Source organism: Fundulus heteroclitus, chromosome 6 (assembly GCF_011125445.2).
Source record: "Fundulus heteroclitus isolate FHET01 chromosome 6, MU-UCD_Fhet_4.1, whole genome shotgun sequence".
Classification (NCBI taxonomy): domain Eukaryota; kingdom Metazoa; phylum Chordata; class Actinopteri; order Cyprinodontiformes; family Fundulidae; genus Fundulus; species Fundulus heteroclitus.
The window spans coordinates 29,784,543-29,808,556 of NC_046366.1; the positions used below are offsets into that span (position 1 = coordinate 29,784,543).

General features: G+C 39.0%; 1 protein-coding gene across 1 annotated transcript in view; it reads right to left on the bottom strand.

Annotated features, from left to right (window-relative positions):
• Nucleotides 1-24,014, bottom strand: part of LOC105917155 (zinc finger protein GLIS1) — a 67,469-nt gene that overhangs the window by 18,604 nt on the left and 24,851 nt on the right. The window contains exons 2-4 of the mRNA XM_012851872.3: nucleotides 21,967-23,051; nucleotides 10,174-10,335; nucleotides 6,533-6,646 (exon numbers count right to left, since the gene is read on the bottom strand). Coding sequence (XP_012707326.2) covers nucleotides 6,533-6,646; nucleotides 10,174-10,335; nucleotides 21,967-22,854 — 1,164 coding nt within the window. The 5' untranslated portion in view covers nucleotides 22,855-23,051. The remainder of the gene's footprint in view (nucleotides 1-6,532; nucleotides 6,647-10,173; nucleotides 10,336-21,966; nucleotides 23,052-24,014) is intronic.

A 24,014-nucleotide genomic window follows, 5' to 3' on the forward strand; every position in this document is an offset into this window, starting at 1 on the left:
TTGGAACAGGGATGGATCTAAACGTTACAGGAAGCTGACCATCGAGGAGCGGATTTTGAAAACTCCTGATTTAAATCATTCCAATATAGTTTTATTTTGTCCCATTGTACTTTGTTGTTGTTTTTTTGTACCTCTGTACAGCAATTTGGTTTTTGACTTTGCTATATAAAATTATTTGAACCGGAACTCTGTACGTTAAGGGTATCTATCTCCCAGTTTTCTGGGTGCTTTTAACACTTTCTCTCAGGATGGCCCTGTATTTCAAACCATCGGTCTTCCAATCAGTCAACTCTGACCACCTTTCCTGTCGCTGCTGAACAAAGACAAAGCATCATGCTACCACCACCTTGCTTCACTGGAAAGAAGGTGTTATCCGGTTGATATGCAGTGTATGTTTTCTTTCAATCAAAAAGTTCAGTTTTGGTCTCATCATGATCAAAGAACCTTTTTTGATGTGTTTGCTTTATCCCTTACATGGATTGTGGCAAACAGCAAACGTGACTCCTAATGGTTTCACCAACGGTTTATTTCTGACCGTTTCTATTATGGCCAGATATTTGGAGGGCATGACTAATAGTTTTCTTGTCAACAGACTCTCCCACCTGAGCTGCAGCTCTCTGCATCCCCCCCAAAGGTACCATGTGCCTCCAGGCCGCTCCTCTGATTAATGCGCTGTCATTTAGGTAGACGGTCATGTCTTGGTAGGTTTGGAAACTTTGCCATAGTAGTTTTATTTTTCAGATGATGGTTGAGCTCTGTCAGAAGTTCAAAGCTTGGGGTTTAGTTTTACAATCTGACTGCTTTGAACATCTCTGCAACCTTTGCCTTGGTGGCTTTTCATTGATAATATTCTGTAACAAACCTCTGAGGCACAGAGCAGCTGGATTTATACTGAAATTAAACTATACACAGCCGGCCTAAATGTCCATATGGTTCATTTCTGGGTATGATTGTTTGCACTGGACTTTGTTTTGGAGTATCAGTGTAAAGGAGGCTGGATGCCAATGCACACCACACTTTTCAGATTTTCATTTGAGAAAAAAAAAGTTTCAGAACCAGGTATCATTTTCACAATTATAAACTAAATTAGTGTTAGTCCATCACATAAAACACTACTGAAACACAAATGAAATGCTTGTGGTTGAAACTTGACAAAACGTGTGAGAGTTTATGGGGTATGAATACTTTTACAGGTCAGTGTATGTAAACCCTACAGCTTAGTTTTCTTTCTTATTTTGTGTTTAGGTCATGCTGTTCCCATGCAGCTCCAATTTAAAAGGACTGACTTTGATTACATACAGTAGATCAATAGAAAGCACATTTATTTCTGTGTTCTACCGTTCATTTTTCCACGTATATGAGGCCTGGTTCTTATTTCATGTTGTGCTTCAGCCTCACGAGGAACAAAACCCCGAAATCGTGTCGGGCAAGTTATTCCAAGATGTTTAGGTAAAAGAAAAGCGGGACAATTTACTTTATTATCCTCTGTTAACAGAACATCCCCGGGGACTTTCTAAAACATTTAACTGACAGAGGAAGCTCTCAGCGGCTGCCAAAGAGCTAAGTATGTATAATCAGCGGAGAAAATTTGCCCAAATCAATGTTTATGAAGATGCAAGCATCAATAGCCCCGGCCACAAAAGGTTTAAGAATATTCTAACCGTAGGGTAGTTTTTAAAATGAATGTTTATGAAGTGTGTGTTTCAAAGTTTTATTTAGCCCCAGAGGGTTTACTGCAGCGCAGGGTGTGTTGGCTTTGTCATAACACATGAAGCACATGTTGTTCTGTTTAAACCAATGATGCATCTGAAAACGCACCAAATGCACTGTCACTCATGGCCCATAGAAAACAAATAAGGCCCAGATAACACAGAACAATAGCTCCACTATTCTGGACTTCCAGTGAGTTTGTGTAATACTTCTGTTGTATTTCATCCTACTGAATAATAAGCGTGATCACTTTTTCCCCCCGTGTTGTTGATCTCCATCTCCTTGGCACAGGAGGAAATCAGACCTACTTTATAGCCTGTTAACTTCTAAATAGTTTTTTCCCCTTGAAGAAAAATAATCTTGGGGAAAGGAGATGATCTTTTTTAACCTCTTGAGATTTAAAGTGGCTTTCCACTTGCCTACAAGCCAAATGTTGAAATTTATCAGCTAATAGTCAGAAAATAAAGCATCCAGTTTCCTGCTTCTGTCACAATCTCCAGGTGTTTGAACCTTGAGTTTCTTTTCTGTTTCTTTGCAGTTAAGTTTCCTGTCGTGCTTTTATTCCCTTATGCTAATTATCTTTAGTTGCTTGGGTTTCTGTTTTTCTCCTGGTTTCGTTTTCTAGACGCTCCCATTTTAGATCACACCTTTGTGGATTAGTTGGTGGATTTAGTTCTAATTTCCTTCTTCAGTTTCTGCTCATTACACTCCTCACCTCTGCTCTCATTGGTTTCAGCTGTTCCTCATTTCCACCTGATTAGCTCTTCTTTTGTCATTTCTCAGTATATTTCCTCCCTGCTTCTCTTTGTCCCCTGCTGGGTTTATCCGTTTGATTTTCTGCTCCCTGTAGCTTCGACGCTTTGTTGCTCTGCCTCCGTTCTCTGCCAAATCTCTTTCTCTCTGTTTTGCAATTTCTTCATGCCGAGTCCAGTTTCTGTGCTTCCTCCTGGATTCCCTTGCGTTTGTAAGTCTTCATTTATTATTAAGTGTTTGCCATTACCGCGCTCTGCGCCTGGGTCCTCCTTAAACCCCATCATGACAGCTTCCTTCTGTTTGTGGTCAAGTCCCAGGCCGCAATATATAACTCAATCATTCTTATTTGTACATAAAAGTTTTTTTTTTTCACTGAATGTTTATGCAGCCAAGTGTTGTTGATGTTCCAAGATTTTAAAAAAATAAATACATGTCATATTTATACACATTTCAATCTTAAAAAGTTGATTGAATTAATATTCTCTCTGCTCAAAATATGCTTCAAACGTTGTTTGACTGTTTCTTAGGAAAAGTGAAGGAGACTGCGCACAATTATGAAGGAATGAGCAGCTTGTCAGGACCGGCCTGACGGTTGAAGGCAGCACACTGTAAGGACGAATGGATGGACAAACAAAATTAGCATTATGGCTGTTGTAGGCTATCATAATTATTAATAAACCTTTATTTATACAGGTAGTCTCATTGAGACACAGGTTCTCATGTACGAGAGAGACCTGTTAGGAGATACAGTATCTAAAAACTCATACAGAACAGAAAAAAACACAGATCACCTTAACAGGTGATTCACCTGCTCTTTAAACCAAAGCTAGTAGAGCACCTATGAGAAAAGAACATGAGTAAACCTCATCATGTTAATTTGATTTAAAAAAAATACAGTGACACATATTAAAACTAAATTTTCAGTGTGTCAAGTCTGGTTCTAAACGGTGCAACACTGCATTGGTCCAGACCTTTGCATTTTCCACCACCAAAAGCACCTTTTCAAAAAACCGACCAAACCCAAAAGAGCTAAAGGAAAAAAATCAACACAACAGTAAGGATTTATTCCAGAAATTGAACGCAGCTCTACAGAAACCAGCAGCCAATTTGAACATTAACGCAATGTTTCAGTGAATGCTGATATTAAACCTTTACAAGGTAACTATTATTTGTTATTTCTTGGCAAAGCATTCCAATAAAAACTCAGAGGAAAAAAAAAATTCATTAGAATAAACAAAAAGGATTATTCTGAAATATTTTATCATCAGGGGATTAACTGGTGTGAGAATTGAGTTTAGCAACATCGTCCATTAAAGGTTTTCAAGGGACAACAGCTTAACTTCCTTAGCCGTCATGCACATCTATCCAGAAAGTTAACCTTGAATTGTATTATGCAACCATATACTGTTAAAATGAGATGTTTACAAGAAGTGCATAAAATAAACCTTTCTGTTCTTCCTCTGACATCATATCAGACTAAACTTTTGCCTTAAAATACGTCCCCAGGTGTTTCTGCTTTTAACTTAAATGTTGTTAAATGGCTACCAGAGGCTTACAAAGCCATGGCATCACAGTTTTTGGCTTTTCCAAATGGTTAGAGGAAAAATTAACTTACTGCATTAAACGTTGTGGATTGTAAGAAAACAATAATAGAAAAAAATCATTATTTTTCTGGCATTTGATGGAAATACTTTTGGGTATTCCGACTGTGCGAAAACTTAAATCAGACAAGATATGAGCAAGAAAACTACACCAGTCTGGTTCATCCTTGGGTATAATGTAAATTTCTTATTGACTCCTTAACGTGTTAAACAATTATTCACATATATAAAAATATTTGGGATGTCCAGCTAGATGGGGGCTGATAAGAGAGTACCATTATGAACATTAAAACATTAAAGTCCTGGACAGACTGAAAGGCCGCTCAGCGAGGAAGAAGCCATTACTCCAACAGCAAGATTAAAAAGTCAGATTAAAATTAGCAAATGCACACAGGGACAAAATACTTAAATTTTTTGAAGCATATATTGTAGTATGATGAAACAAAACTTCAAGTGTTTGGCCAAGACGATGATTTAAAGGGAAAAATGGGGGAAGCTTGCAAGCCGGAGAACTCCCTCCATGCTGTGAATTACGTGGGTGGCAAAATCTTGTTGAGGGGCTGTTGCAAAATAGATGACATCATAAAGAAAAGACCATTATGAAGAAATAATGAGGCTCCTTCTCGATAAATCAGACAGGAAGTTAAAGCCTGGGTACATCAACAAAACACTCATCTGGCAAAATGAATAATAAAGGAGAATATATCAATGTTGCAAATACATCACAATCAGAATCAGAAATACCTTATTGCCAGAAACCATTAAAATATTACAGGATGAGGAAATTTCTGCTAGTTGGGCCACGGTTCAGCAGACTGCCTGCAGCGGGGAGGCAAGGCAAGGCACATTTATTTGTGTAGCACATTTCAGTACAAAGACAATGCAAAGTGCTTTACATGATTAAAATATAGGAAAATAAAACAAAATAAAAAAAAACTGTCCTGGTTTTGTTCTGGTCCAGAGGGCAACGACTGAAACAGTCTGTGTCCAGGGAGAGAGAGGGCTCAGCTGCAATCCTGGCTGCACATCTCTGGGTCCTGGACACTTCCTAGAGAGATGAGAGGTTGCAGCCAATCACCTTCTCTGCTGAGTGGATGATCCGCTGCAGCTTGGCTTTGCAGCAGACCAGACTGTGACAGATGATGTGAGAATGGACTCAACGATGGCAGAGTTGAGGTTCACCATCATCTTCGCCGCTGCCGTAGGAAGTAAATCCTCTGCTGAGACTTATTGGTGATGTTTTGCTCCATCTTGAGCTCCTGGGTGGTGGTGGTGCCCAGAAAGCTGTTGGGCTTTCCAGATTTTACCCGGAGAACCAAAGAAGATGACTGGGGGAAGCGGATGACTGCTGAAGTCCAACATCATCTCATCTCCAGTGTCTTTAGAGCATTTTCAGGTGGTTGCTGCTGGACCAGGACACTGGACGGTCCATTTCACTCATGTAGGCTTACTGAGGCCGATGAGGGCGGTGTTCTCCACAAACTGGTGACCAGATGTGCAGCTGCTGATGTACGGGGAGAGTAGAGGCGGAGAAAGAACGCAGCCTTGGGGGGAAACCCACTATTGATGCCTCACCGGCAGGTTTAACATGTAGTATTCTAATGGTGCGTTCACACCGCACACGATTCTAGCTAATTTTTCACTTCTTTCACTTGCTTGACATTTCCCAGCAATTCACATGGCGAACGGGGACAACGATCCACTCGCGTCACCAAATAGGAGGAGCTTCTATCTGCTTGCCTGTGGTCCGTTCAACTCAACAGGGCGGACTGGGATTTTACCCAGCGAGTCACGGTGCTGTATTTAATGTGGAAAGCTGAAAAAAAAACGGTGCAGGCGTTCCTTGGTCCACCAGATCCTCCATAGATGCTCCCATTTCTGGAGCATCCGCTGTGCTCCTTTACCCCTACGTCACAACAACATCCAGTCCCTGATTGGTTGACGCAACGCTGTTTGACAGAAAAGTTCAGATTTTTGAACTGCAGGGAAATTCGCGTCCTTCGCATCGTGCCTCTACAATCACTCGCGTCATTGGCATCTAGTGTGAACGCACCATTAGGAGTTAAGAGGCAGGGTTATTTCACCCTCAGATTTATAGTATCTTAAAATAATATCCTAATGCAGTCAGGGTATCATCTCTGAGATTAGAGGTGATCTAAAGTCCCCGTAAAGACAATTTTAAAAATCCCTTGGTGAAAGAGGTTGAATGTGCTAAAAGGTCAGATTTGATTTGTGTGTACTACAAAAAATGTATTCAGCATTCAAAAGATTTAGGTGTTTATGCTATTTTCTTAAAGACAAGTTTCCACTTGAATCTACACGACTACCGCCATGATCTTTGTGCTTTAAACATGCCTCTTAACATTTAAATACCTGGCGCCACCTTTACTCTTTACAGAGGTTTTGGTAAAGATGTGTATTTCTCATGTGGATGATCAGCGAGGTAATGTGAGGGTAGCTGTGGGTACCTTGACCTCCCTCTCCTGCAGGCCCTTGGCAGAATGAGCTTTGACGTGCTTCCTTAACGAGCTGGGATCTGTGTAACGCTTGGTACATCCGGGGATCTGACAGGCGTACGGCTTCTGTCAATAAAGACACAAAGAGGAAAACTCAGAAAACTACAGCAGGAACGTTTGCCTTACATGATAGCTTTACATGCTTCTTTATTTTGCTTTTATATGTTTAATCGTGCCTATAGTTGCACCAAAACCTATGAGCTGCGCAGCATTTAAAATATGGCATCTCATTATAATGCCAAATATATTTATGCATTAACCAACTGAGCCCCATCCTCACATTTCATGTAAAAGTTTAGGACAAATTTGAGAATTTTGTGGAGATTCCACAGAGAAAGGAAACATGAGTATTATTCACTCCTGACCGGAGAATATTTACCTCTCATCTGAAAGCTTAAAGGGAGGAAAACAAGAGAGAAATTCAGAAACAAACATATTTAATGTGAAAATGAGCAACAAGCAATTTATTCCTAGCAGAAAAGATGATTTTAGACCTTCATTTATGTGTATAATAGAAGTGAAATAAAGCAAAAATCTATAAGAGTGTAAAACAAACACTGGAACAGACACAAAACAGGCTCTAAAGTTTTTGTTTTTTTTACTGGAGAAATCACTCAAATATTTCACATTTCTTATTCTGTTTTAATTTAAAAGTCAGCATTTACTCAGAAAAATGCTGCACAATATATTACAACAACATCAGTGCGGGAATGAATGACTGAATATATGAAATCTTTTTTTCCAAGCATATAAATGACAAATGCCAGCAGAAAAACAATGTAATAAGAATAATAAAATAAAATAAAACCTTCATATTTCCCATATTATGCCTCTCGGTTTAAAGTATCTAAATACTTTCCACAATTAAAATTCTTCTGCATATAAATTATCTTTCATTTCACAATTGCCCAGTTTAAATTACTCACAAATATACTTATACAATGTGTGCATTATTCATATAGCAAAGAACCATTAGGAGTGCAGTAATTGTTGGCTAATATATTCCAAGTGTTTTGAAGTTGCATTTTACACAGTAATATAATATTTAGCCAGTTGGACAAAGTCTCACAGCAGCAGCAGGGCATCACTCAAAATGCTGCACTGCAAACAGGGAATTAAAAAGAAGTAACACTTTGTTGAAATAAGTGCATTTGTCCCTGATTGAGCAGGCAAGTTTAAATGATCTGCCATTGGAATAAGTTTTTGCACTTAAAAGAGATATAGCTCATCTCCATCATCTCAAAGTATATTTATTTATCTTATTTTGCTTTTTTCATGGGGAATAATTATACGACAAGCAGATGTTTGAACTTATTGTGGATTTCTTCTGATCCATGCAGGGTCAAGGTTATTCAGACCGACGAAAATATATGAATACTCCACCACCAATATTTGGTTAAATGCTCCTTAGCCCCTGGCAGGGAAACTAAGGGCTTTTAGTAGACTTCTGGGGTAGTTTGACCCGTCTTCTTAGCAGAAATAATAAAACTCATTACCATTTGTTGATTTGCTGTCACAGACCCAAGTTTTAAACACAGTCCGCCAACGTTTCACAGGGCGGAGGTCTTTGCCATTCCCTGAAATTAAGGCTAGGCTGCCTGATCCATGCCAGAAGCAGCTTTGATCTGTGTTTGGGATAATTATCCTGTTGGAACACCCAATTATGCCCGAATTTAAACCGTCTAGCTGTTGATTTAAGGTACGGTTGAAGAATTTGGACGTGCTGCTTCATTTTCTTTACTCGACCCACTTTGTCCAGTGCATCATCGCCATTGGTGGCCAAACAGATGCTCATCACTGTGCTACCTCCACCGTGCAGCTCTGTTAGGTTTGTCAGGCTCAATCTTTGTTTCGTTTGAACATAAAATTTCCCCTGAGGGCACGCATCTTGTCAGTGTGGGAATTTGCTTGTTTATGTCAAGCATGAAGGTGCCAGTTTTGCCGTGGGGCCTTCCCTTGACTTAACTCTAACTCTACATTTTCTGCCAAAAAGTGGCATACAAGGTAAATTTGCGTTTACAGTCAAATATGCTTTTTCAAACAGATCCGGATAATTTTTTAAGTTGACCAACTCTTGCATTTTAGTCGTATGTTTTAATCATTATCGATGTGATCCTTCCCATGACTTAACCCACTGTAATCGCAGGCATATGTTATTATTTTATTTGCATTACAGCGAAATGATTCGTACAAGGAATTGCTTGTGTTTGCTAATATGTATATAGATTTAATCAATATTATTTGACCAGTTAAACCCCAAATGCAGCATATGTTTATTTTGATTACAAACATACAATGACCAAAGAATATATCCCCAAAAAAAACACCAATAGCATAAAACAACTAATGATTGCATGTGGTTGTTTAGCTTCATTCGACTCCGTGACCACACACCATAGAGTAGTCCTGAAATAAAAAATTGGACTATGTATTAAAAAAACAAAACTTTACATCTTTTGCATCTGATCGGAGATTTCTGCTCTTTTCAGCTGGCGAGAAATGCAACTGCTGGGCCATTATTATAATTTTTATCATTTCCAACCCACTTTCTCATTTTAGATTACCATATGTTGTTATTTGACGTCAAAATACAAAACAACAGGTGGGGAAAAAGACACAATTAACAAAAAACTTAAGTGAAAATGATATGAGCTCTTTCCATTTGAACATGCGGGAAAACAGAGGATAATTATAGTTATAAAACGCTCTGTTGGTACCAAATATAGCAGAAACCTGAGTAAGACGAGTTCTAATACTTCTGTGAAAGTCAAAGAATGAAGCAAATTTTTCGGGCTTTCTGAGCCGCAGTTTTTTGTTTATTTTACATTTCTGTGTGCCCTTAAATTAGAGGGAATAAAAATCCCCCCATCCTGAAACTACAGCAGCGCTTTTCATGTTGTTTTATCAAACTTAAATGAAAAAAAAAATACATTTTTAGAGGTCGTTATGTTATATTCGGTAATTACTTACATGCAGACAGTCCTTTGCTGGGCCTCCAAAATGGCGCCAGAAGTGTCTGATTCCTGATTTGTGACGCAACTAAGAAATTGCCATTAACCAGAGGGAAACCACAAGAGGGAGAGACCAGCTCTCCGCTCCTGTTGTAATAACAACTGAGTGTGACATCTCATCCGTGTAATAGGAGATCTGATTCGCAGGATTACAGCTAAATCCTCATTGCTTGTCAGCAGGAGCAAAAATAACTGCGGGCTTTTGGAGTAAATCCACAGAAAGTCTGCAATCCAACCGTTCCACTGAAATGAGACTGTATATCAGGCAGAAAGGGGAGTAAGAGGAGCAAAGGCTCTTTAAATTAAACTGGTTTTATGTGCGTGTCCTTGGATAAGCACTCACAACTGATTCGATAATAATTTATAAAATATTTGGAGCTATAAAACAAAGTTATGTGTGAAAACATACACTTTAAAGCCCGTAGGACGTTTTGAAGAGTCGAAAAAACTACGGCTTTCGATCATTTGCACATGTTTAAATGATTGTTTCCTTTTTATGAGGGGTCAGATATCTATGGAGCATGTTTTATAATTAGTTAAGCAACAGAGCGTCTTGTCACGTGAGTGCATGTGTACACTGACTGTGTCCAGGTGGGTGCGCTGGTGTTTGGCCCGGTCGCTGGAGTTGCTGAAGGCCTTTAGGCAGCCTGGGTGTTGGCAAATGTATGGTTTTTCTCCCGTATGGCTCCTCAAGTGGATCTTCAGGTTCTCCAGACGTGAAAATGCCTTGGAGCAGCCTTCAAACTACAAAGATATATGACAAAAAAAAAAAACAGAGGTGGTAATATTATCAGCGTCATACCTGCATTTCATTTCAATGACACCATAGGAAGATAACACTCCAATATCACTTTATTTTTAAAAGGGACATGTGCAAAATACACTTTTTAAGCACTTAAATACATATTGCTGTGCACTTGGGAGTCTCTATGGATGCAGAAAAAATTAATGTAGTCTCTCCAGGTGCTGAGTAGATATCTTTATATTCTGTTTGGGTCATATTTTTCAATCCGGTCAGTTTTCTCTGTTCCCAATCAGAGAATATGCTCAGTATGAGGGATTGCTGCAAAGCCATGGACAATGCAGACGACTCTCCCTGTAGCTCTACGGTTCTCCAGGAGTGAATGCTGCTTGTCGGGACTTTGAAGCAATCAAACTGGTTCCCTTATATAGAAAATTTTTGACCAATCTGTATAATATGATTGATTTTGACTTTGTAAAGTGCCTCGAGATGACATGTTTCATGAATTGGCGCTATATAAATAAAATTGAATTGAACTGAATTCAACATGTAAGGCTAGATCGGCAAATCTTCCTTTGTTAACATATTTTAATCAATTTACGAATTAAACGTTTTTGCTTCACTACATTATCGTATTTCTGCTATCAAACTACAAAAATGGCTGAACAGGGTGGAGTGGAACGCTGTGCAACCTGGAGGAGGGCGGGATGTGAAGTACTTTTACATTTAAAGAGACAGTACCAAAATTATTTGCTCTCAGACGGACCTCAGAACAGGGTTAAAAAGGGGAGCAGTGGGGCAACAATGACGAGGAATTCAGACCGAAGCATTGCAGTTCCACTTTATAAAACTGAATCATTTAAGTGTGAAAAGGAGGAACTGAAAAGTATGATATGTCAACTTTAAAGGTGCGTTCACATGAACTTGAATAAGGTGAATTATTTGAGTTGATACCCTGTCGTTGGTCGCGCTCTCACAAACAATTTGCACTGACAACACAGAGAAATTTCCCCCAGCTCGCTTCACGTCATCAAGTAGGAGGAGAGTCTATCCACTGATCAGCTCACCATGGCGGACCTCGAGTTTACAGAGCGAGTCATGGTGCTGTAAGTAACTTGGGAGCCAAACAACAGCGTTGGTGTCCCTTGGTCCACCAGATCCTCCAGAGACACACCCAGTTTGGCAGGTTTGGCTAGGACCTGCTGTCCCACATCGGAGGACGGATCATCCTCCAGGGCACCCGCTACAGGCGCTCTATCCCTGCTGCAGAGCGCCTGTCCATCTGTCTTCAGTCAGTAAATCAATCAGTGCTCAATAGAAATTTATCTTCCATTTTGAATGGAAAAAAAGCTTTGTGCTTTTTTACCCTGTCACAACCAGATCCGGTCCCTGAATGGTTAAGGCAACAAAAGAACGAAGATTTGGTTCGCTCTACTGGCCCAATTCGTGTCATTCACATCGCTCAAAACACGTCGTTTGCATCGCCAACCATTAATTCGCTCTTAATCACGCCTTTACATAGGGGATAACATGTAAATCAGGACAAGGCAAGTTTATTTTATAGCACATTTCGGTACAAAGACAACGCAAAGTGCTTTACGTGATTAAAACATAGGAAAATAAAAACAGAATAAAATCAATCAACATAGGAAACTAAAAGCAAATATTAAAAACAGTTGGACTACAAACTTAAACTAATGTTTGAGTAAAACTGTTTAACTAAAACAGTCAAAGGCAATCCTAAACAAAGGTGTTTTTAATCTTGATCTAAAAGAACTCAGGGTTTCAGCCCTTTTACAGTTTTCTGGAAGTTTGTTCCAGATCAGTGGAGCATAGGAACTAAATGCTGCTTCTCCGTGTCTGGTTCTGGTTCTGGTTCTGCAGAGCAGGCTGGAGCCAGAAGACCTTAGTGGTCTGGAGGGTTGATACACTGATAACAAGTCTGTGATGTATTTAGGTGCTAAGACATTTAGGGATTTATAGACTAACAGAAGTATTTTAAAGTCTATTCTCTGAGATACAGGGAGCCAGTGTAAGGACTTCAGAACTGGGGTGATGTGCTCTACTTTCTTAGTCTTAGTGAGGACGCGGGCAGCAGCGTTCTGGATCAGCTGCAGCTGTCTGACCCACTTTTTAGGCAGACCTGTGAAAACACCGTTGCAGTAATCAATTCTACTAAATATAAACGCATGGATTAGTTTTTCCAGATCCTGCTGAGACATTAGTCCTTTAATCCTGGAAATGTTCCTCAGGTGATAGAAGGCCGATTTACAGTAGTAACTCTCTTTATGTGGAGGTTCAGGTTTGCGTCCATCATGACACAAAGATTTTGGTTCTGATCTGTGGTTTCCAGCTGTGGTAACTGAAGCTGTGCGTTAACTCTTGATCGATTCTACTTTTGACCAAAAATTATTACTTCAGTTTCATTTTTATTCAGCTGAAGAAAATGATGGCACATCCATGTATTGATTTGTTCTATGCATCTACTGTAGACACAGTTTTCCAGACGCTCCAATCAAATTGAGTGATTAACTGTTGAAACGCAGCTTTGTCGATAATCTTACTGATGAAGGGGAGGTTTGAGATGGGCCTGTAGTTCTGCAGTAGCAACTTGTCCAAATCGCTCTTTTTCAACAATGGTTTAATAATTTCCATCATTCGCTCCATTTAAAGTTCTCATTGGGTGTGAACACACCTTAACAGTGCAGGAATAGTAAAGCAAAATATTAAAATAAAACGACTGACTTTAGCAGACGCTTTTAGGCCTCAAACGTCTGAGAATATTTTGGCCATTTTGAGATATTATTGATTATCCTTTCATAAAACATAAAATTATTACCATTTTATTTATTTATTTGTTGTTTTATTTTATAAGACTTACAACAACAAAAAAACAACAACATCATGTTCCCAAGTCAATGAGGACAACAATTGGTATCATAAACAAAATACCAGGGGCTCGTATCATTACTTGTGCACAGGGGATTTTACGGACATGGGCCAGGGATATTTAATTTGTCGAGAAATGTTTTTTCATTATACATTACATTAACACGCGGGGAATAAACTAACATGGTAACAATGTAGATTGACATAATCAATAAAAGAAATACTAAAAAAACCTGAACAACAAAGAACACAGAAACCCAAACACCTGGAGATTCAGTGACATTGTAACAAATCTTGTCAGTAAACTGAACCACTTTGTAACTTGACGAAGTAAACAGATGTTGCAAACATGCAAAATAATAAGAAATAAAAGTGAAATTGATACAGCACAGACAAATGTAAACCAACAATTACCACAGCAATCTTTATATTTATACATTATTTATATTTATATATTATTTAAATCTTGCCAGCAGCAGCTCGCCTTATGACATCTTGAAGATTTGCTCAGTTTTTAGTAAGTCTTATTTAGTCTTGTGGTAAACTTATGTCTTTAATACAATAACTCATAAAGAACAAGTTTTTTCCCATTACGTTACATAAAATCTTGTTTGTCCTCATAAAAAACCCAAAGCACATAAAAATGCATTTTATGTTGTGCTAATGACAAAAACAACATTTTTATAGGAATGACATAAGATAAAACCTCACAATTTATGGTCCAAGTTTTATCCTCTCTTTGATTTTGTAAAATAAATTAACAACCAACTTTAATATTTCAATTTAATTAACAAAAAACAATCACGTTTTTCAAATTAAAACTCATTTATTAGCCATATTAAGGAAGAAAATGGATCACCACTCAAGAGCAAAATAATTAGGTAATCTTTTTCCCAAATAATCAACTAAACCAAAAACACACGTTGTGGTGGCTTGTTGTTACAGGACTCTCTGTTTTTGGCAAAATCCAGACAAGAAGCAAACATCACCATCAGCAGTTAATATTTCATACTTAAGGTTATAATGAAGAACTTTGTTAGGCTGACATGAAAGTTAAACAGCGCTGTGTATTTGCTTTTGAAAACTACTCATAAGTTCTCAGAATAAGGGCTTCAAACCTCTTCAAGGTGTGAGTCTAAGAGCAGGAAGAACGACTTTCCTCTAAACTGTTTTCCTTCCAAACATTCACTCCAGGTTTTATTAGTTCTCGCTAATGAGTCTGTAAATGTCACTCACCTCATTTATTTTAATAAGTCTCTGCGTAAAAAACATCCCACTACATCATGATGATTAATTAATGCAAGGCTTAAAAAAAAGCCTCAATGTAAAAATACAGTTCAGACCACATGTAAACATAAGAAATCCTGAGAAACGTCCACAATCAAGAAGGTGCAGCTTTGAGGCTCCCAAGCTGAAAAAACAAACATGACTTTAACTTATAAATTAACAAAGAAAAATCTTTCATTACACTTAAACTTTAATTCTAAAAAAAAAACACTTTTAATAACCTATATGTGCAGTGTGTGTGTGCGCCAGACAAACTTTTAATTGCAGCACTGCAATTTTTGATGTATTAAATGATTTTCTTAAATTCAGTCATCGAAAATTTTTTTGTTTTCTAATAAAGATAAAAACAAAACTTGATAACATTTTGACTTTTTCTACACTTTCTGTAGCTTCTTCTCATTAACTTAACTCTTCCTGACAAAGAATGGCTTGAACACGTAAACAAGTACTTTTATTTTCCAATCATTTTTAAAAAAAATAAACAAACTAATACATAAAAATAAATATATAGGAATGTAAAAAAAATATACTAATACATAAAATAAGTAAATAAATAAGAAAGTGAAATAAACAAACTAATACATAAAAATAAATACATAAATAAGAATGTGAAATAAACAAACTAATACAGAAAATAAATAAATGAATAAGAATGTGAAATAAACAAACTAATAAATAAATTAGAATGGTACATGCAAAATACCCAGACTGGATGGACGGGTATGTTTTTCTTTATCTGAAAACCCCTGTGGAGGAACCCAATTCCTCCCAGAAGAACTCACCAAGACCGTTGACTTGTTCTGTGTGAACTCTGACACCAAAGAACAACCGTAATCCTGCATATTTAAATGGTTCCAAGGATCAAGAGCCATTAAATGATTTCCAGGCAATTCATATTAGTGCACATTTAGTAGAACTTTTTATTACAATGTATTTATTTTGGCAGAACATTATCAAGGAAACCAACTTGGACATTAAAAACTATATTGATGCAAAACTGCGATTCGGTTTCACTGAACAGAAAACCTTCACTAAATGTTTTATTGTGTTCATGAACACAAAAATTACAGCATTACAGACGAGAATAATAAAGCAGTTTATGGAATTCCTTCTTCAGGAGGAGCGCAAATCAGTTTTATTTCGCCTTCAACATTGTTATTTTCTCACCAAATGCCGTAGACTACTCGGTTTTCTATCCTCAGTCCCAAACCCTTAAAGAAAATGTCATCTTTCTTGAGGTTTAAACACAAAGGGTGTTGGATCAACACAGAGAGAGCTTACAGTTTGGATACAAGCATTGACAGTTACAGGTGTGAGCAATCTTTCCCGGCCGCACAAATCTAAAATAGCCTCAGAGATATTACTCGCTCATGGGATAATTGCTGCTGTGCCCTCATGGTAATCTCACCGCAGCCCCATAAATCATGACAGCAACATGTTGGATTCAAACACACTTTGGGGACTCGTGTTTACGGCCTGAATAACACCTGCCGACGTTACGAGCTGGTAAATAAATTCAGAATACGTTAATAAACACTGACCGCATTCATGTGAAATATTCATTTTCCACTGCGGCACCAGCAGTGACTTCACCGTCGTGTCCGAGTCGGAGCGCTTTATTAAAATGAAATTACGTTATCCGTCCAGTCCAAGTGTGACTTTTTGGTGTTGATGTTGATTTAATATTAATCCAGAGTAATACGTTTATGAGCGGGCAGCGGCGCGGGGCGCAGTAACGAAGTGATTCGGTTAAATGGGAAGCGTGTGTCCCCGAGCGAAACCTTTTAAATGAATTATTAATCCGAGTTCTGGGCTGATGACAGAGGGGAATAACAGAGGGCTAGTCACTCTCAGAGACGGGAATTTGGCTCCAAACAGAAGGCCGTCCTGGTGTGGATGTGATGAGTTGAGCTTCAGAGGATGACTGCTGACATGAGTGATGAAGAGTGATGCTGCTCTGGGCTCTGATGCGATGGGTAACGCAGAAACCTTATGTACTTTTCCTAAAACATCTTGAGGTTTGCTTTATTCTTTATCTTAAAAAAACCTTTAACACATAAAGTTATGCAGCTGGTTACCCTTGGCTAACATTTCTTTGTATCTTGGCTGTATGAAGCATTTTGTGGGATGCCAGAGGACGTTTCTCTCTCACGTTGCGTGTAGTAAACCAGCACAACCCCTCCCCCACTTGTTACTGCTCAACCTTTACTAGCTGGCCTTAAAAAAGGTTAAAATCTACTTTGTGGAAATATTTCGTCTTGTTAAAAACAGCAAGGGGAAACTAAATAAGGGCTCCCCGTCATTGTTAATTAAAACATTTTTAAATTACACCTGTGAACCTATGGGCAACGTATTTGTTAAGCAGCTGAATGCAGGTTGGCTACCTGAGTCCAACTAATTAACCAGCTAGTGTTCTTCTCATTCTTGTGTTTTACTCTATAAAAGGAGCAGAACATCAAAAATGGATGCAGCACCCCTCACAAAATACCCTGAGGGACACAGTCGTAGGCCTTTTACAGATCCACAAAACAAATGCTGTCACGATCTTGGCACTGGTGCTGGTCTGATTATCCACCTGACACGCCTGTACAGCTCCGCCCCATTTCTCATTCGTTTTCACCAGCACCACTGACTATATAACCGGCCTTCAGACCAGTCACTGGTGCCAGATTGTTACAAGACACTGGTGAGTTTAATCCAGCGTCCTGAATCCTGTCTGCCTGCTAGCCTGTTTCCTGACCTGTTTCTGCCTCCTGAGCATGCCTATCCTGTCTGTCCTGTATCTGTGCCCCCTCAGAGTCTGATTTGGACTATTCCTGGATTTCTGATCACTTGGCTCTGACTCTGGACCGGCTCTCGGATTACGGACTCTGGTTTATGCCTGTTGACGATTTACCTGCAACCTGCAGCGTTTTATCATCTAATAAACTGTCTTTAAAAGCTAACTGTCTTGTCTGGCTGAATTCTGGGTCCTCTGGGTCTGTTAATCACAAATGCAGACCACAAGAGCATGACCCCTGCGAGAGTAAAGGTCTGGTCCACTGTTTTAATGGTCAGGACGAAGGCCTCGTTGCTCGTCACTGTCCTCCATGTGACAAAGCTCAATGCAAATATATTATCAATGCAAAGGCACTTATTCAACAACATATTATATATTCTTTGGAGGCTGATTTGCTTCTCTCTAGAACTTGGAGAAAACTGTTCAATTGGAAAAAACACAATAATTAAGCTGCATTGCTCTGCAGAAAAGGAAGAATCCTCGTATTTACTATGTCCTTAAAACTGTTCAAACTTCAAAAAACAACCTGTTGATAGTTGTTTTCTAAAACTGTGGAGTACCCGTACATCCCAGATTACTACATTATGTCAGTGTTATGGTTCTAATTTTGACTGTATTTTTAGATTTAACACCCGGTGGATCCGCACGTCTCCAACTGTTTCAGCGCTGAAGACACATCCTGCATTCATGCGTTCATTCAATAAAGCCCTGTTTCTTCCTCTGCGTGCATGAGTAAGGGAAACATGCTGCGTGGCAGAGGAAACGGCTCGATCATCTGCATGTCTGACAGACGGCCTGATCAGTCTGACACAAATCGAGACGAACTGAAAGCAGGCTCAGAGCAGTTCTGCTAAGTTTTTAAAAGACCTGACGTAAAGGTAAAAATTATGAGATTTGTTCGGGATAGCTCGCCTTCACTTACCCATTACTTTCAACATCAGGAAACTGTGACAAATGTTAGCTGTACGTCCCTTAAAATGGCCCCACAGTGTCAATATGACCTTTAGCAAGTTTTATCAAGTAATATGATGATGTCTAATGCGTCTACAAGCCATCACTTGTTTGGTGGCGTTTACTAACACTTTGTTGTTAGATGCTCCTGCCTGTAACACATCATTCTGCTCATGATGCCCATGGTACCAATGCCAGGTCCTGAAATTTGAATAATTCACAGTCATGTGAAAATCAGGGCAGCCTATCAATGCCTGTGTGTTTTTCCGACACATAATCTATAAGGACTTCCAGTTCAGGGTAGACGTAGACCATCTATGTCACTAGAAATCCACAGTATACCTGCTGTAAAAATCAGAAACTAGCTGGATATTTCTATTTTCGTTGTATATATTTATCAGTTACAGAGTTGTTCCTGAGTTTGAAAAAGATAATTATAATCAGATTATACTGAGCTTAATTGGATGCTTTTTCAACAGATTGTGTTTCATTGGTAGTCAACACACATGATGACCCTAAAGCAGTAAAAAAACGGGGTACATCGTTCCCATAAATGATCAAATAACCTATTCACGTAAAAAAAAATCTTTTGCTTGCTAGTGCAGACCTCTGTAACGTCTTTGAAATATCCCATTAATAATTTGTACAAATTTATCCTTTTTAATAGATTATATACTGTTCAATTTTATTCCTTTCTTGATGCATGACTAGATCTGGATGATAATTTAATAACAATATATATCAATATCAATGACAGAAAAAAGGGTCAATAAAAAGTTCAATAGAATAACTGTTTTCCTTCCTTTTTCATTCTAGCCAATCGTATAGGTTAATATTACAGTCACTACATCCTCCCAGCCAATCACAACAAAGACCCAGGAACTAAGCTCCACCCCCTTCAAAGAGTTCAGAGAGCGTGTGTTCTTTTTAATTTTTTTAAAACTTACTTTTGGTAAAAAAAAGTTGGTTGAATAAAGGGTTGAGTCTAAATTCATTGTTTGTGTGTTCTGTATCTAAAAATAAGTCCCTAAGCAACAGCATAAAATGTCCAGGGCTGCACTTAAAATATATGTTTTGAATTTGTTGATAATTATTGATATCGAACAATATGATTTCTATTCTGTCGATAAGGTTTTTTCTTCAATATCGTCCAGGCCTATGCATGACTTAGGTTAGATTTCCTTCACAGTCAGCATATCTCTGTAGATGCAAATAGGTGGTTGTTGAAATTATCCAATCTAATTCAACCTTCGCTGTTTAAAGTCACTTTTCCAAGAGTTCTGGAAATATCTCCAAAATCCCAATCTAGGACCCTGTGGACAGCATGTGAGAACTCATTAGTGGGTTAGACAGAAGAGAAAACCAGATGAGAGAAAAGATAACCTGACAGCAACAGAGGCAATCAGCAACCTATAGGGGAAAGCCCAATACATAAAGTCTGATTGGAGGATTTTATTTATTGTACTCTTTTGAGATGCAGCCTTAAAAGGAGCACAGTGTCCTCTGTCCTGCAGTTTGAACTCCCAGCATATTTTACATTTTCCTTAGCAGACACCTGCAGGTGGAGAGAAAGTCCAGCTCATCAACAAGGTTGCCAACCTGAAATGTTTAATCTTTGTCAAACCAGCAAATATCCATATCATGCTTTTTAATGCCTTCCTTTTCACACTTAAATCAAAAAAGTGGCTTTTGAATGATATGTCCCCTGTAACATAATTTGAAATTATACAAAGAAATGTTTAATCTTTTTGTAAAATATAATAAGACATGTGTATTAGTAGTAAAATGTGTATCCCTACGCACATTGACTTCCATCAATTTTAGTAAATACATTTATGCCTAAACCCAAACCATCCTTAACTCCAATGGCTACCAGTAAACTTTTAACACAATTTTATACACAACATACTTCTAAGGGTGCATTCACACCAAGAAAGTGTTTGGGTCCACTTTACCAGGCTTTATTTTAATTTTTTGTGTGTGCTGCAGTTTGTTTGACATTGTTCTTTTTGCAAGTGAACTATAATTTGGAAGAGAGCAACGTGTGTGACAATTGTTGGTGCCATATTGGACATAAATAACTAGGACGGGACATTGCACAGACCAGGAAATGGGGGGGGGGGCTTTTATGGAAATCCTGCGTGCACCACCTTGCACCTCTGCATTTTTGTACTGTTGCTACAGCTGCTAAATCATTGGGAGTGGCAAGAGCAGCTCATTCACTGCAGGTTTTGAGACATTTGAGACATCGGGGAGAACGCATCCTGCAGGTTGAAGGAGTCCCACAGCATGCTGGCAGCTAAGCAACATGTATGATTTGAGCACTACAGTTGCGTGTTTTGTGTAGTTGGGTTGGTCAGAAGTGAACTGCACCAGAGTTCCTTTGGAAGCAGACCCACATTTGGAGACGGTCTTGGCTCAGTTGCTTGGTCCAAACCTGGGGGAAATTACCTCTGGCCAGCTTTAGGTGGACCAAACATCACAGGTTTGAATACACTAAATCTAAAGTAGGCAGCAGGTTATTAAAAATACTGGAAAATGTCCTTAATAAGTCATATAAATGGCTCCTCCACACACATACATTTATTACCACCTTAAATGGTTAAAACCACAGACAGATGCACCACATCAGATGAAAATGTTTAGGATATTACTATGCAGTGTTTTGAAGGAGGTTTAAACTTTTTAGTTTGGTGCGCTCCTGACTGTTGAAGTGAGCATGAACAACCTGGTGAGGTCAAAAGAGCTGAATGGGGACTTCAAAACAGGGATTGTTGAAGTTTATGAGTGAGATTAGGGATTTAACAAGGTCTCAAAATTATTTGAAATTACACTGCAAAAATGGATCTAAAAATAAGTAAAATGTTCTTAATGTTAATGTATTTATCCTTGATTTGAATAGGTAAAATGGATTATCTGCCAATGGAATGAGCATTTTGACCCCTAAAATAAGATAATTAGACATCCTGCACTTAAAATAAGATGATGGAGATGAATTGTTCCTATTTTAAGTGCAAAAATCTTATTCCATTGGCAAATGGTCTTATTTACCTGCTCAAATGAAAGACAAATACACTCATTTTAAGAACATTTTACTTATTTCTAGTTCTGTTTTTGCAGTGTAGCCATTTGACTCTAGGGGAAACTAGTTCAGTGGTGAGGATATTCAAAGCACCTGCAAGCTGCTAAATGAAGTCTCCAAAAACCCTGAATTGTCGTCATGATACCTTCAGAAGGCTCTTGCCACTGTTGATATGAAAATGCATTTCTCCACAATTAGATAGTAGCCATGTTTGCTAATACCTGGGGTAATGCACCTCTGCTTGAGTTTTACAAGGTCACTGCTTATCTGTGCAATTATTCTAGGGAAATAATGATATGATATATGATATGATTTAATTATATCCAATTAAAACTCAAAGATGTGTTAATGGGACAGATGGTTGACATTCTGAAACTGGAGAGTTCTTGTAAACATAAATAAATAAAACTGGTTTTGCAATAGATAAAGCAAGTTAACATTAATTGCCTGGCACCTCAAAAATGCAAAAAAAGTGTATTGAAATTCAATTAAATGCTGTTCTTGAACCCTTTGGTGTAGATGCAAAAATCTTGCTATCTTTGTAAAGGTAACACTTTAAAAAAAAATAAGTTGAGCTTTTTCATAACTGTTGTCATTTTACGGTTTAATATTAAAATGTTTTAGGGGAAGATTGCCACTACTCACCATGCATTTATTGGGTTTTTCTCCAGAATGGACCCTCATGTGGATGAGCAGCTTGTAGCGAGCGTTGAAGGGTTTGTGTCGTCTGACACAGCCGGACCAGAAACATGCAAACTCCTCCCCTTTACGCTGATCGATGTGCACCTTTTCGATGTGCCTCACCAGCTCCTCCTGGCTGCTGTGGGTGGCGCTGCAGTCGATCCAATGGCACGACTGCTCCTGTTGGTCCAACATGTGGTCTTCTCCTGCTAGGCTGTTGAGGCTGGGTGAGGGAAGAGGGGACTGGCTTATGTCCTGAGCGTTGTTACCCCGAGGATGCTGGCCAAGACGGAACAGCTCCCCCTGCTGGTTATTTATCTGAAACGGCTCCCTTTTACATGGCGAGAAATTGTCCGAAGGTTCTTGTTTGATTGCGCAGTAATCCTCGTGTAGATTGCGTTGCTGTGCAGACATTTTGTGATAGTAATCAGAATAAGGCACGTGGGGCGTGAGAATTGAAGACGACGAAGAAGACGAGGAAAGGGATGAGGGTGAAGATTCAAAAGATGGAGACTTGGCACAACTGGTCAGCATGAAGGAAAGAGGAAGGGAGGGCTGAGGGTAGCAGCTGACCCTCTGAGCGTTGGTCTTTAGGTCTGTTTGACCTGTAATGACAAAATCCTCCACCGTCTTTTCTAAGTGGGGTCCTGCTGTCTTACAACTGAGCAGGGAATTGGGGTTGCAGCCCAGGGAGATCCTGGGAAGAGAGGACAGGCCTCCTGAATGTAGTGCCGGCTGGCAGAGGCCCCCAAAGGACTGCGGCGCCTGGAGCTCCTCGGCATCCTCGAACACACTGCCGAAACTGGGAAGAGTGAGCTGCACGTCTGGAGGGCCGAGGTCAGGGGGCCACATACCAGCCCCTCTCTACCGCCAAGAGACCCTGCCGATAAAACCCCCGATCTTCTTAAAACCACCTTAACAATCCTCTGGAGGCAAAACCTTCCATGGCATCCTCCAGACTTGGTAAAAGTGCAGCGGATGGCATCTTCTAGAGAGGTAATCTTGTCTCATTTGCTCCGAATGGCAGCTTGGTTAGTTATCACCCAGCTCTGTGGAAAACAGAAACAAAAATGATTGATCAGTCCCAGCTGATACAGACAGATCTTACATCACACTGATGTCTCCAGCTCTGTGATTTTAATCCAACAGGATGGTACGCTGGAAAGAGTAGGTGGAAAGGCAACGTTCAACAGATTGACGCCACAAAAGTACATTTATTGTGAGGCAGGAGCCAAATGAAGAAACAAAGCCAACATTTATTGGAAAGAAACCCGAACAGCTGCAGAAGCAAGTTGAATTTGAAGTCCGAAACATAAAATTAGACGCAACAACACTAACTAAAGCGATTGACTGACAACGACAAGGAGCTTGCAGTAAACAAAGCAAGAAAGACATATTTAAACTGAGAAAAAACAAACTACAAACAGGTGGGCTCATCCAGGCCAATCCAACTTGTAAAAACACTTTAAAATTTACCAAGGACCAAAGTGCTGTACAGTAAACAACAGAGTCAAAATAATAACATATACAGACTCAAAGACATAAATTAGATACAATACATTAAAAGTAAAAAATATAAACATTAAATATGAGCTTCAAAAGTCAATAACTTAACCTCACAGGCTAAAAATCAACATCTCACACAGTGTCAAAAGCAAAGGCAAAGAGATGAGTTATAAGAAGCGATTTAAAGCCAGAGAGAGACGTAGCGTCTTTAATGCACCTAAAGCTACTTCTGGTTTTGGGGTAAGATCAAACATACAGAGTTGATCTGGGATCGAGTCATGAAAGTAAAAAAGGAAACCAAGTTTTTAAATTAAGACAAGCTAAGAAATTGGCCAACGAGCGACTGTCCAGTTACAAATTCAAAACTGTTCTAAACGTTTTTCTGGACATGGGTCCCTTCATTGGTCCGGGTCAAGCATGGATTCCTCTACCGACCAAAGCTTTCTACGTTCAAATGTGTCTGACAGCTAAAGCTTGGCACAGAGCGGGTCATGAACAGGACAATG